Source organism: Nipponia nippon, unplaced genomic scaffold (assembly GCF_047370975.1).
Source record: "Nipponia nippon isolate SJK-2023a ecotype South Korea unplaced genomic scaffold, ASM4737097v1 scaffold_24, whole genome shotgun sequence".
NCBI classification, from domain to species: Eukaryota; Metazoa; Chordata; class Aves; order Pelecaniformes; family Threskiornithidae; genus Nipponia; species Nipponia nippon.
The window spans coordinates 7,116,342-7,129,082 of record NW_028262341.1 but is presented as its reverse complement, the minus strand read 5'-3'; the positions used below and the strand labels follow the sequence as shown (position 1 = coordinate 7,129,082).

Genomic DNA, 12,741 nt, shown 5'->3' with positions numbered 1-12,741 from the left:
CGCCGCACCTGGGGAGCCGCCCGCTGCCCTGGGCACGGCGGACTACAGCTCCCAGCGAGCCTCGGGGCGGCGGGAGGCAGGCACGGCAGCTGCCACACGACGCAAAATGGCGGCTGAGCGGGGAACGTCGCTGCGCTGACGTAAGCGGGGAGCGGGCATGCGCCGGGCGGCGGCCGGCGGCGGCAGGTGATGGTGGGGCGGGGGGCTGGCGGGCCTGGTGGCCTGGTCCCTCGCGTCGTGGCTTCCCCCGCTCGGACGGCTGACGGCCCGGCCTGCGGCGGGGCGAGTGGCCGCGCTCGGAAGGGCCGCCGGCGCGGAGCCGCTTCCCCACGCGGGCCCCGGGCCCAGTCGGCGGCCCGGCCTGGTCGCCCCTCGCCCCGTGCCTCCCAGTGCCCAGTTATGCGCTGACGTAGTGCCCGTTTTCTCTGTAGGTGAACGTGGAGCTGAGGCTGGGGGGGCTGTACGTGTGGTGATCGAGGAGTCCGTGCTCTCTTAGGAAGCAAATTTACCTCCAGGAGCTGTTGAGCAATGTAAGTTTGACAGATTTCTTTATTTTTTTGTAGGATCCGAGGGAATATTTGAAATCCACCCTCTAACTTTGTCCTTTCATTACTAATTTCTCTCTAGGCCCTTCATCCACTCTTTATCTCTTGCTCTTCAGCTGCAAAAACGTTTTTTCTGTTCTTTGGCTTGTCACTTTTTAAATCTCTTTCAGTGCCTGTTCCAGCCGTGTTGTTTCTTGGCCTCATCCCATTCAGGCAGTTTTGACTGTGGTGTTTCTAAAGCTGATTTGAGGCAAAATATTTACCATATGCATCAAAATAGTGCATGATTATGTTAGGCTTCAGGCTGTACAATCTGCAACACTTGGACTTGGCAGTTGTAGGTTAACGGTTGGATGCAGTGATCTTAAAAGTCTTTTCCAACCTAAATGATTCTGTGATTCTATGTGTCCTTAAATGCTTATTCTTTTTTGCTCTACAGCTGTGGTCAGAAGCAGGGTCTGCTATAAATGTGAATGAAGGGAGAGGAGCATTGCAGACCCCACCTGAACATAAGTGCCACGCTGGCCATGGTACTGCTGTAGGTAGCACACAAGGAAAACTCTGATCTTCAGGAACCCCTTGAGCACATGTCCAGTGCAATATGCCTCTTAAGCACAGGTCACTGCTTAGTAATGCCTCTTTTAAAAGAAACTATATGCAGGGTGTCTTTCTAGGAGTGTAATTATGGTGACTGTCATGTAACACCTCCCCTCCTATTTAAATTTATCTTAAACATTAACCAAAATTTTGTTCTGGGATACCTACTTTGTATCGTTTAACTGTTTGTAATATTGACTTAATCCTGCATTGGAGCTAAGCGTAAGTAACTAATTTAAACCATATTATTTGTTTCAGCAGTTCTTAGTGCTGTATGCATTTTGGCATATTGCCCTATATTTCTGTGTTTAAAATGCTCTCTATGCAATTACAGTAGGATATAAACCATGTTTTGAGTTCAGTATGTCTTTTTATAAGAACTGATTATATGTCCTTTTTACTTAGTAGCCACAATGTCAAATAAGGAGGTGAAGGCAGCATTAAAGAGCGCTAGAGATGCAATACGAAATAAAGAATATAAGGAAGCCTTAAAACATTGCAAGGTAATTAATTTTTTACTTGGAAGTTAATGTTTCTTGCACATTTTCTTTGCTGTTTCCATACCCTTACAGCTGTATAGTAATGCAGAGCATAGAGTACCTTATTGACATAATAGTTGAGATTAATTTTCAGATTTAACGTCATTGATCGTTCATGTTAGTTGCCCATAGGTAAACCTTTATTCCCCTTCCGTTTTGCATTTGCTTATGTGTGCCACTAAGAATATTAAGTCTTAAATGATAGTGATAAAATCCATTTCTAATCCAGACCTCGACAGGAGTGCTTTAATTGCTGAGCTACAGATACAGTTACTGGCAGAACAGTTCAGATATGAAGCATTCTCTGCTTCAGGTTATTAAAGCTGAACAATCTTAGCCTTTTCCTAAAAATGAGTTAACTTCTAATATTACCATACTGAATAATTCACCAAACTGTAATGAAAAAATTCAACACGTGAATCTATAAGATGCATTTGATTCATCAGTTTCACTTGAAATCGTGTATTTCTAGGCAGTCTTGAAGCAAGAAAAAAACAACTACAATGCTTGGGTTTTTATTGGCCTGGCAGCTGCTGAGTTAGAGCAGCCTGATCAGGCCAAAGGAGCATATAAGAAGGCTATTGAACTTGAACCAAACCAGTTACTGGCATGGCAGGTACGTGAATGTTCAGATTCGCTTTTTCTTTCTCTGAAAAGTGTCACTATGGAGTTAAATATGGGAACAAAGCAGAGTTGAGACTTGCATCATGTTTTCTTGAGGCCCTTAGTTCTCCTGAAGGTTTGGAGTAGGTGAGGTTTGCATTATTTGCATGTCCAAAGTAAAGCCATGGGTGGGTGCATGTGTGTAACAGGGTGAACTTTAGTTCCAGTGTATTTAAGTTTGTATTTCTTGTGTAGACTAGATAGCAGTGAAACACGAAAGGGAGAACATGAATTGAAACGGGTACAGTAAATCTGTTCATGCTTAGGAATTTTCATGCCTGTAGCTCAAGAAACATTTGACAATGTTTCTTTCATAGGAGAGAAAATGTTTTATCTAGTAACTTATTTCTCCAGCTTCCAGCATCAAGTGGATTGTTACTGAATTTTGTTGTGGTTACTTAAAAACAACAGTATACATTTAAAACAGCGGTGTGCTGGGTGGTGTGTGCAGGACAGCCTGTAACAATACATAGTTAAAACATAACAGTTTTGTTATTTGGAGACTTGTGAAGCATAAGGTTGCATATTAGGTCTGTCTCTCAGATAGCAACAATCGGTATTTTTCTAAGCTAGTAGTTCTGAGTATTTTCAATACAAATAGCTCTTTAAAGTATCACTGTTGGTGCCTGGTTTCAAAGTATATTGAAACTTCCTCAGTTCTGCAATCAGATTCTGGCTTTCTGTTACTAGATGGTATGATACTTGGATATCATATGACTTAATGTGCTTTGTATATTGTCTGTTATACAGACAAGATTATGTAATATATACAGGTTTCAAATAGTTGTTGGTATTAGTTAAAAAAATGAGGAAAGCTTTTCATTTAAAATATGTAGTTTCATAAGGCTGTACAGAAGTAGCAACTTAGATTCTGCTCGGAGATTACTATATTAACACTTGACCGCACTGAAGGCAATGAAATAATTTTTGTAGGCAGTACTTACAGTGTTCTCATAACACGTAAGCCTTGACATCAAATCTTACTTATTTTTTATCTTATTTTAAAGGGTTTAGCAAATTTATATGAGAAATCCAACCAAACAGATGTCAAAGGAGACTTGGCAGATGTTTACCAAAAGCTTTTGGAACTCTATGAAAGGTAAAGAATATTGAATACTGTCATTCAGTCTATGATTTCTGGTTCAGTGAATGCCATTGCTGATACATAGGATAGTCTGCAAGTTTTTGGGTTTGTTGGTTTTTGTTTTTGTTTTTTTTTAAAGCCTTGTCGTATCAGTGGGTAAGCTCTTGTTACTAACATTTTTGTACCTGTATAAGGTTTCTCGATCCTGTCCCTTTTGATAGGGCAAAAACTCTTGGAATAATTGTACTTGAGGTTAGTAGTTCAGAGAATTGTAATGTTACCCTCTGTCCTCTGTCTAAACTCACTGCCTTGAAGCATTTAGTGGTGATAGTTCATTGTCTGCATTAATAAGTAGGCTTATTTTTCTCTGGTTTTGAGATCACAGAATATATGTCATCTGATTCATATAGGTACCGCTCTAAACAAATCTAACTCTTCAGCTGTCACTGTACCTGACTGGAGTGTTCGATTTGTTTCCTTAATTTGAAAATTGTTCAAAAAGAAAAGTACAATCCCTTAAAGTAACTTTTTTTAAACTCAGTTACAGTAGCAGTGAGGAAAACTTTTACGGCAATCTGTAGCATTTATTCCAAATATTTGTTTGGCAACTGAACCTACTAAGAAAATTATTTGTCAGAATTAGAAAAACGTTATACTACTTTATGGAAAACTTAGCTTGTTTGTGTGGGATTTTCTTCCTCCTTTCTAGTGGTGACAAGCAGAAATGGTGTGATGTGTGTAACAAGCTTGTGGAACTATATCATCAAGAAAAGAAATATTTAGAGGTGGGTTGACTGCTTTACTTTCTGTTTTCTGATCAAATGGGAATTTCTTCTTAGAACTAGCTACTTTTCATCAAGGAATCCCCAGTCCTTTGGGCCACAGACCACTTCAGGTCTCCTTGCGGACCACTACCAGAAAGAATTGGTTTTAACTATATTCCTTTCTTTTCCACTGCGTAAGACTTGAATGCAATCCATTAAACTGACAAACTTGACAAAGAATATTAGTATACAGGCTGAAAGGGTGCAACTTCCTTCTGCTTTATTTCTAGAAGTCAAGCATGATCACAAATGCACGTTTACACGCAGTATGTGAGAGTCAGGTGTCCTTTGCCTAGCTTGGCCAGTTCTAGGTGTCTGATCAGCCCTTCACTGGTGTGGTGATCATAGACTGTCCCTGATACTTCATGCCAGAGGGTAAGGTGGAATTTGTACACAACCCGAACACAATTGCCTGTGTTTTACAGACTGCATTCCATGCACAACAATAAGGACTTGCAAAGCTGCTCCAGGGCAACCCAGGCTTCAGCCCACATAGCCCTCTAACAGTCCCTGTCAGCATGACCATTGCAGAAATAGTCACGGCTCTTGTCAGCGTACCACAAGGTGGAGCTGTTAAATGCCTGAATGGTTCAACAGTAACATTGCCTATAGTCTCTGTAGTAATGTTACAGGATACATATTTTTGCAGTTATGCTGTTTACTCTGCCTTTACTTTAGAACCTTTAGAAAGGTTGCTTTCTTACAAAGTGGTGCATGGTCTTACTCCATGTCATCTTCTCCCTTTTCCTCCAACAATGGAAATTGAAAAGTTTTACAAATCACTTAGCATCATGCTCAAGACTGTTAATTAGCTCCAAAGCCACTTTGTATACCAGTTTCTGAAACTAAATCCAATGTTAATAGTTTAGCATATGAAGACAGGCTTGCTCTGTGTGCAACAGGAGATTGCAAGTTAGGCCTCAAGGTCCTATTTTCTCTTTTCCAGTTCTTTTGATTTTTTTCCACACTGGAATTTCAACATGTACTGCTGCTGTTCTTCTGTTTCTGTTCATAGTGCTGTAGGTGCAACAGGACTTCCATTTTTTTCTTCAGAGTTTATCGGAGGACCATTCAGGTCTATTTTTACTGTTGATTTCCTCCAGGAGCCAGAATCAGAATTCATACTCTTGATGTTGCCTCCCTTATTTACTGTACCTCGCAAGGTGGACAGGTCCCACACAATGGTTTGGGACTTGTTATTGCTTTAATCAGAAAGCAGGTAAATCTGGGTCATTACTTTAAGTGTTACTCTGTTGTCTACCCTAGTGTGGTAGAGTTGACAGTAATTGGAAAGCTTGTGTCAGACCTGCAGTTCTTTAAAGAGTGACAGCATGGTTCATTTGTTTCCTCGTGACAGGTGGCTGAAACATGGCAGAAACTAATACAAATGAAACAGGAGGAAGGTGCAGAAAAGGCAGAGGTGCATCAGCTTTGGAAGAAGATGATCCAGTTACTGAAAGACAGTACACAAAACCAGGATAACAAGACCAAGCAGTTGGTAATTTTTCTCACTCCTACTCATTTAGATAAATGTATGTGCACAGTGCAGCTGGACTTCAAATGAAGCCTTAAAAACTACACAAATCTTGTGACTCCTTGTCTCATTAATGTTTAGTAGTACTTAACTTCTCAGGAAAAGGTGGGTGATTTTACCTTCTGACAAAAACAGTGAGGATGCAGCAGCCTGAGAAGGGTCTTAGGTGGAATAAGGCACCTAAATCCAAGCAGTCGTCCTGGGACTCCTTCATTAACTGCGTCCTAAGTTCTGTAGGAGTCCATGTTTGCACTGTAGCACAGTGATGCATTGTTCTACCTCTGCATGTTAAAAGAAGCATCATTCATAAGCTTTGACAAGAGTCTAGAATGTAGGTGTTCTTCAAAATAAGAAACTCCCCCCTACTCTCCCCCCAGGATGAAACAGGTAGTTGTTTTTAGTTTTCTTTGTATGTAGTGCTTATCCTGGATAGCAATGTTTGAGTTCAAATTTTCCTTTCTCCTGTAGATTTTAATCTCTCACTTCTTAGGAGAATGTCAAAGCTAATTGGAGCAAACAGAATGATCATGAATTACACTGATCCTGTGTTCTCTATGGCCAAAGTCAATTTTGTTTTATCTGTTCTTGCAAGATGAACCTCATTCAATAGAAAGGGCAGAAATTTCTCATCACCAGTCTGGTTGATAGCAGTGCTCCAGAAAGGTGGAAAATACAAATTGAAATAATTTGAGACAGAAGAAAATTGAGTCTGAATCTCTACTTTTTGAGAAGGCAAATGCTGTAACTTATGAGCTATTACAGAAAAGAGGTGCTGCAGGCAGCACTGCTTTCGTTTTGGGGACAGGGAGTTTAAAAAAGAAAAAAGTTGCATAAATATCAGGAATGGGTTTCACATGCAAATCTACAGTTTACTCTACTGCGTTTCTGAGTAAAGTATCTGAACCTGGAAAGGTTTAGCATGCTTGTTTAGTAGCCTGCACTCTGTGGTGCCTGTGTTCTCACATATGTAAGGAGTCCAGAAATAAAAGACTATATTTCTGGACCAGAGCAGGGGGGAGGGCTGACAGCTAACTGTAGAGGATAGTAACATAGGTTTTGTGGTACCAAGTCCTTCTTTGAATTGGGATTAGGTATGAGGGAGGATATGTGTTCTTAGAAATTTTGCCTTCCTTGTACCCATTTTACATTATGAAACGGTACATAGCTGCTTCCTCTTGTACTGGACAATTAATGTGGTTTGGATCCTATTTGAGTACTACTTCACAGTAAGGAACTTGCTTTGTGCCTTTCTGTGTTCACAGTACTAGTGTAAACTTAATGAGTAGGATCCAGATAATAACATATAACTATCCACTTAGTTATGGAAGGGCTGGAAGGCATGTCCTATGAGGAGGGGCTAAGGACTTCGGGCTTGTCTGGTTTGGAGAAAAGGAGGCTGAGGGGTGACCTCATCGCCCTCTGCAGCTTCCTGAGGAGGGGAAGGGGAGAGGGAGGTGCTGAGCTCTTCTCCCTGGGATCCAGTGACAGGACACGTGGGAATCATTTGCAGCTGTGTCAGGGGAGGTTCAGACTTGACATTAGGAAGCATTTCTTTATCAAGAGGGTGATCAGACACTGGAACAGCCTTCCTAGAGAGGTGGTCAATGACCCAACACTGTCAGTGTTGAAGAGGCATTTGGACAATGCCCTTCATAACATGTTGTAGCTTTTGGTCAGCCCTAAAGTGGTCAAGCAGTTGGACTAGGTAGTCGTTGTAGGTCCCTTCCAAATGAATTATTCTGTTCAATGAAGACAACGTTTTCCTAGAGCCATTGTTTGTTATACTCCTAATTATTTCTTATTTCAGCTTTTAACTGGATTTGAACATGCGGTGAACTCTGCTGATACTGTTCCTGGTGAAGACCACCAAAATCTTTACAAGGACTTTATTCAGTGCTTGTCAAAAGTAAGGTTATGTTAATCTATCTTCATCAGTGAATAGATGTAATATTCCACATCTGATAATTCACACAAATAACTATGTAATTTTTTTCTTTCAAGTTTCCTCATGAAACGGCTAGGTTGGAAAAGGCCTGTAATGATATGTTGGCTTTGTATCCTACTGTGAGTTATCCTTTAGAAGTACTTTGCTTGCACTTTATTCAATCAGGTGAGTGGGATGGGTTTGGACATTTTTGGTGCTTAAAATATGTCTTTTATAGTTAGTTTTGTGACAGTTTTTTTGCAAGTTTTTACCCTTCACAACCCAATACAAGTGCACTATTTACTTTTATATTTCTGCCTGTCTGAAACGAAAATCGTTTGGTCCTATGCTTTGCTATTTCCTAGCTCTGTAATTGAGTGTGGACTGTAAATTGGCAAAAAAATTCTGCGAGTTAAGTCCAACTCTGGCAATGTACAAAGTCACAAAGAAAGAATGCCTTACAAAACTCAAAAGCAGCCTCTCCAGATAAATGAAGGTTAGCTTCTTACGCTTAGAAGTGGGAACGGAGAATGTTAACCAGTGCTCTAAGGCTGAGGATGGGCTACACTTAGGTTATTCTTCACGTAGAAAATCTCTCTTGGCGAAAAAACCCAAACATTTGTGAAACTTTCTTCAAAAGAATGCCTGGTGAATAGGGCATAAACAGATCTGTTTAGATATTTGTTCTAAGTAGAAAAGGAGAATCTCTGAGGAAAGAAACCCAAACATGGTGTGTCAATAATGCAGAGATCTAAAAGTATGCAACTGCTATTTTCAATAGTTCACTACACAATATTGCAGTAGTGTTGGACACTTTCTCAGCATTTTCAAGGACAACTACTAAATTTTGATCTTTCATTTTATTGTTTAAGGCATCAGAAGTTGATTTTATTTCTTTTTAAAACAAGGAAAGAAAATCAGGAAGAAAACCCCTGTGGTTTATATAAAGAAAAATAAGTTTCAGCTTAGGTAGAAGAATGCCTTTTCCAGTTTTGAAGGTAGGCTTCATGGAATACTGTAGCAACATAGAACGAGAGAGAATTTTTCACTTTGATTTGAAAGGATAAAGACAAATGAGGCCCAGACTCATTTCCATATGAGGAGGATTTACAGTTGAGAGAAACATGTAGAAATTGATTTCCAAAGGACAAGGAGCATCTGTTTGGCACAGTTCTTACATGCCAGCGCTCTGACAACATCTCACCATCCCACAGACATCTTGGGGTGGGGAGGATGATGCTTAGGTTTTAGTAAGGCTGTTTGTTTATATCTGAATCATTCCAACCATGTCATAGTCCTTCATGCCCCAAACTTGTGGGCTTGTAACTCGGATGCGTTATTAGTCACCTTTACCAAATGCAAATCAAAGGCAATCTTTATGTCAAATGAGTCCATATGTTTTTAAAGAAAACAGTAGTTCAAAGATTGTTGCTGCAAGTCACAATAGTTGCTTTAAGCAAGGACTGCCAAGTCTACAATCACAGATAAACATAAGCATAAAAAGTTAGTGGCATCAGTTAAAATTAAGCTAAGACATTAAATTATGTGGTTTCACAGCAAGACTGTTTCAGCAAGCTCATCACAGCAAATTTGTAGGTACACACAGCCTACTCTGGAAGGACATAATTTTGATTTGCTTGAGGCAAATTTTGATATGCGGGCATTCAGCTGGCCTTACATGAAAAGCATATGAAGGAATTAGTTTTTATTAATAAAGGAAGTATACCTGTAGAAATTTAACATGAGTGGTTAAAAACTCAGGTTTCAAACTGGTAGTTCATTTTGTTTGGTGGTACTGGGTTATTTAGATTACTGCTTGGTTTTTTGCATTTGGTTTTCGGGGTGGAGGGTGATAAGTGTGTCGTGCCTTTGGAAAAAAGTTTAGTTAATACATTACTTTTAGCTCAAAGGATAAGGGTCATATTTATGTAGATAAGGTACGCTGTTGCCTTTTTTTTTTTAGTCTAAAACTGTAAAATATTTCTTTTTCTGAAACAAGGCACTTTGTCAGAAGAGGCCCTGCACTGTTTTTCTAGACTTTTGGAAATGGACGCAAGCAGTGGTCCAGGCATCATTGGTTTTGGTATAAAATGCCTCCAAGAAAAGAAATACAAGGAGGCTGTTCAGAGTCTTACTGAAGGTAAATGTAAATATGAGGTATAAGTACTCTATAACTTGAACACCAGCTAGTTTATGCTGGATATTTTGGGAATCTTATACTTGCATAGCACTTTGCCAGTTCTAAGACCAGCTAGATTTTAAAAGAATACTCAACACTTTCTCTGAATTTTTTTTAAATATAGCTTTAAGTATAACATCTCTGAAGTCTGTCGTTGCTGTTACAGTCAGCTCTGTAGTATTTTAGTGTGATAAACTTTAAGCTTCTTTTATTCTGACTGTTACTGGGGAAATACCTAGATGAAGCAGTAAATACAGCAGTAGCAATTAATGAAAGAATGTGGAATTCATGAAGTAAAATGCAACACAGCTCCTTTAATCTAGTCACTGCATTTCTATACCTGAACAAAAATGACTTCCCTTTAAAGTTACATCATTTTAAGACCTCTTTAACACTTACATTGGGTAAACACTTATATTGGGTATCTAAAGAGAAATATCGGAGGATTTTTTTTTTTACAGTAGTCAGAATTGCTGAAGAGCTGGCTTACTAAACTGTAATTATCTTGTTTGTATTGAAATGGCAAAACTCTTTGAAAATTATTCATAAGTATACTAGGTGGAAATTAGGACTCTCCACTTCCACTGCCCTGGCCATGAATAATTCAAAACTGCTTATTGAGAAAGCTAGGTAAATAAGCACTTGGGATCTAAGCAATCAGGATTCAGTCAGGCTATGCTGTGATATGCTGCATCCTTTCACCCAGGTTTAGAAAAAGATTGTTTCTGAAATTAGATTTTGGAATATTCTACAATATTCTACAGTAGCTTACCCACAGTGAAATAACATGTCTTGCCTAAAATCTGAAATAAAAATTTCAGGTGCTTAAGAGGGAAAAAGTCTTCCATGGAAAGCAAATTCTTTTGGCTTAAATGGCCACTGGATGTTTTGACAAAACATACATCCTGTTTTTGGCAAAAGATACATCTCCCAAATAATTTTATTTATTTGTTTTTACTTTTACATGTAATACTCTGCTCGTGAAGGGGAGAATGCAAAGTGCAAGGCTTTTGATATCGGCAGAAATGTATAAAGCTTGGAAATAATGTCCTTTCTAGTGAGCCAAGTGTTTGCGTTTTAGGCATTGAAGTTTCAAGGCATTATTCAGTAGTATCTCCAAAGACTCAAATTCAGTTTTATTATTGAATCTTTAATTAAGGCAAGTTTATCAGGAGGTTTCAGTGAAACACTCTTGCCATCATTTTTTTGCTGGCTTGAAGTTCTATGGGCCTGTTCAGTTTCTAACAAAAACTTTGTAAAGCGGTCTACAGGCTGCTGATGTTAATGTCTGATCAAAGTGAAGGACTTTTTTCTTTTTCAAACAAAAGTGCACCTTAAGCCAGTGTTGTATATTTTGTCGCTTTTTCCCCATTTTCTTTTCTGTATATGTAATGTTATATACAAAATTAGCCCAGCAGAAGCTTACATGCTTCGTAGTCTTTGCCTTACTGCATGGAGGCCTATATGTCTAAAACAGTTTAAAATAAGACTCCAAGAAAAAATTAACTGCAGGTCTCATTATCTGATAATATGTTTTTGGTGGCGCTATAGGGCAATATAGCATCTGCCAGCTACAGTGTCTTTGCAGCCCAAAGCAACTTTTTTAAAACTCTTCTTTTATTAGGTTTGCAGAAGACTAGCCATTGTCCAGCAGCATGGCATTATTTGGCAGAGGCACAGATGAAAATTCACAAACACAGGGATGCTGTCCTGTCCTGCAATGAAGGTAACTGCCCACTAATTGAAAGAGCAACTGGAGGGGTACGCTACTTTATGTAGTCCGGCCAATGTGGGCTTTGCATGGTAGGTCTGAGTTAGCAGCAGTCATAGTCCTTTGCTTTTTGCAGTCTCACAGCTTGTGCTGGTGTCCCCTGCTTCTCTTGGTTTGTCACAGCTGAAAAACACCTTGTGCTGGTTGGTCTCAGGAAAAGAGAAAATACTTTGCTAATTAGAACCAGAAAGCTGTCTGATGGTTAATATTTAGAAGGTTTGCATGCTCTGATGTCCTTCTTCAGCTGGTGGTTGACCAACTCCGCCAAACAGCAGCTAATTGCCTGAAACCACAAGGGTAGCTGTCATAAATTTTTAGTCTGGTAGACTTCATATTTAGACTTAAGATAAGATTTTAATCAAGTTAATGTAAAAGGCAGGAATGTGCCATAGTATAACTGCATCTTAATAAACCTCACTGAGTGTAAATCTTCATCCGTGCTAGCTGGTAATGAGGGATTTGTTATGATCTAGTGATGCATGTCTAATCTGAATAGAGCTATTGTCTGATGGTTATAAATGAAGGGACAGCCAAAGTGGACTTTTTCCTGACAGGGACAAATGCAATGAAAAACTTCTCAAGAAAGACTTGAAGAAGTAAAAGTATGCAGACCTGGCTAAACAGTCATGGGAAATTATTAACAGCAAGGGGAAGTACTTGCCAGTGAGGGAGATTCAAAAGGCCTACAGAAATGTGAAAACAGAACAAAGTAGGTAAAAAGAAATTTATTGCAGAAAGAATGACAATGAGGTGATTCTTTCCCCATCTGTGTTCAGTGTGGTAGAGCTCAGGGTGACTTCTACACCATGACCCTTTTCAGGAGATTCATCAAACAATTTGTCTGTGATTATAGCCTTAATAGAAGTTACTATAAAACAAGACAAGAAAAATTAGCATTAAGGAACTATGAGGTATCGACTTAGGAATTGACTGAGGAACATAAAGATGAAATTGCAGAAGTACTAAGGCGTTTATGTAATTGCTTGCTTAAACTATCTTGGCACCCTAATACTTGGAGGTAGATAGCGTGACCCTAACTTATAAAAAGGGTTCTAGGAAACATCAGGGAAGCCACCAACAA

General features: G+C 39.4%; 1 protein-coding gene across 11 annotated transcripts in view; it reads left to right on the top strand.

Annotated features, from left to right (window-relative positions):
- Positions 1–11: 11 nt before the first annotated feature.
- The window catches only part of SKIC3 (SKI3 subunit of superkiller complex), a 49,320-nt gene continuing 36,590 nt past the window's right edge, over positions 12–12,741 (top strand). For 3 of the 11 annotated variants that reach the window (XM_087761332.1, XM_087761324.1, XM_087761334.1), the window contains exons 1-12: positions 92–186; positions 432–530; positions 985–1,163; positions 1,548–1,645; positions 2,154–2,297; positions 3,352–3,443; positions 4,138–4,213; positions 5,610–5,750; positions 7,594–7,692; positions 7,788–7,896; positions 9,710–9,850; positions 11,514–11,615. In XM_087761332.1, the coding sequence (XP_087617458.1) occupies positions 1,133–1,163; positions 1,548–1,645; positions 2,154–2,297; positions 3,352–3,443; positions 4,138–4,213; positions 5,610–5,750; positions 7,594–7,692; positions 7,788–7,896; positions 9,710–9,850; positions 11,514–11,615 (1,033 nt within the window). In that variant the 5' untranslated portion in view covers positions 92–186; positions 432–530; positions 985–1,132. The other 8 variants (XM_087761325.1, XM_087761330.1, XM_087761326.1 and 5 more) reach the window with 8 other exon arrangements.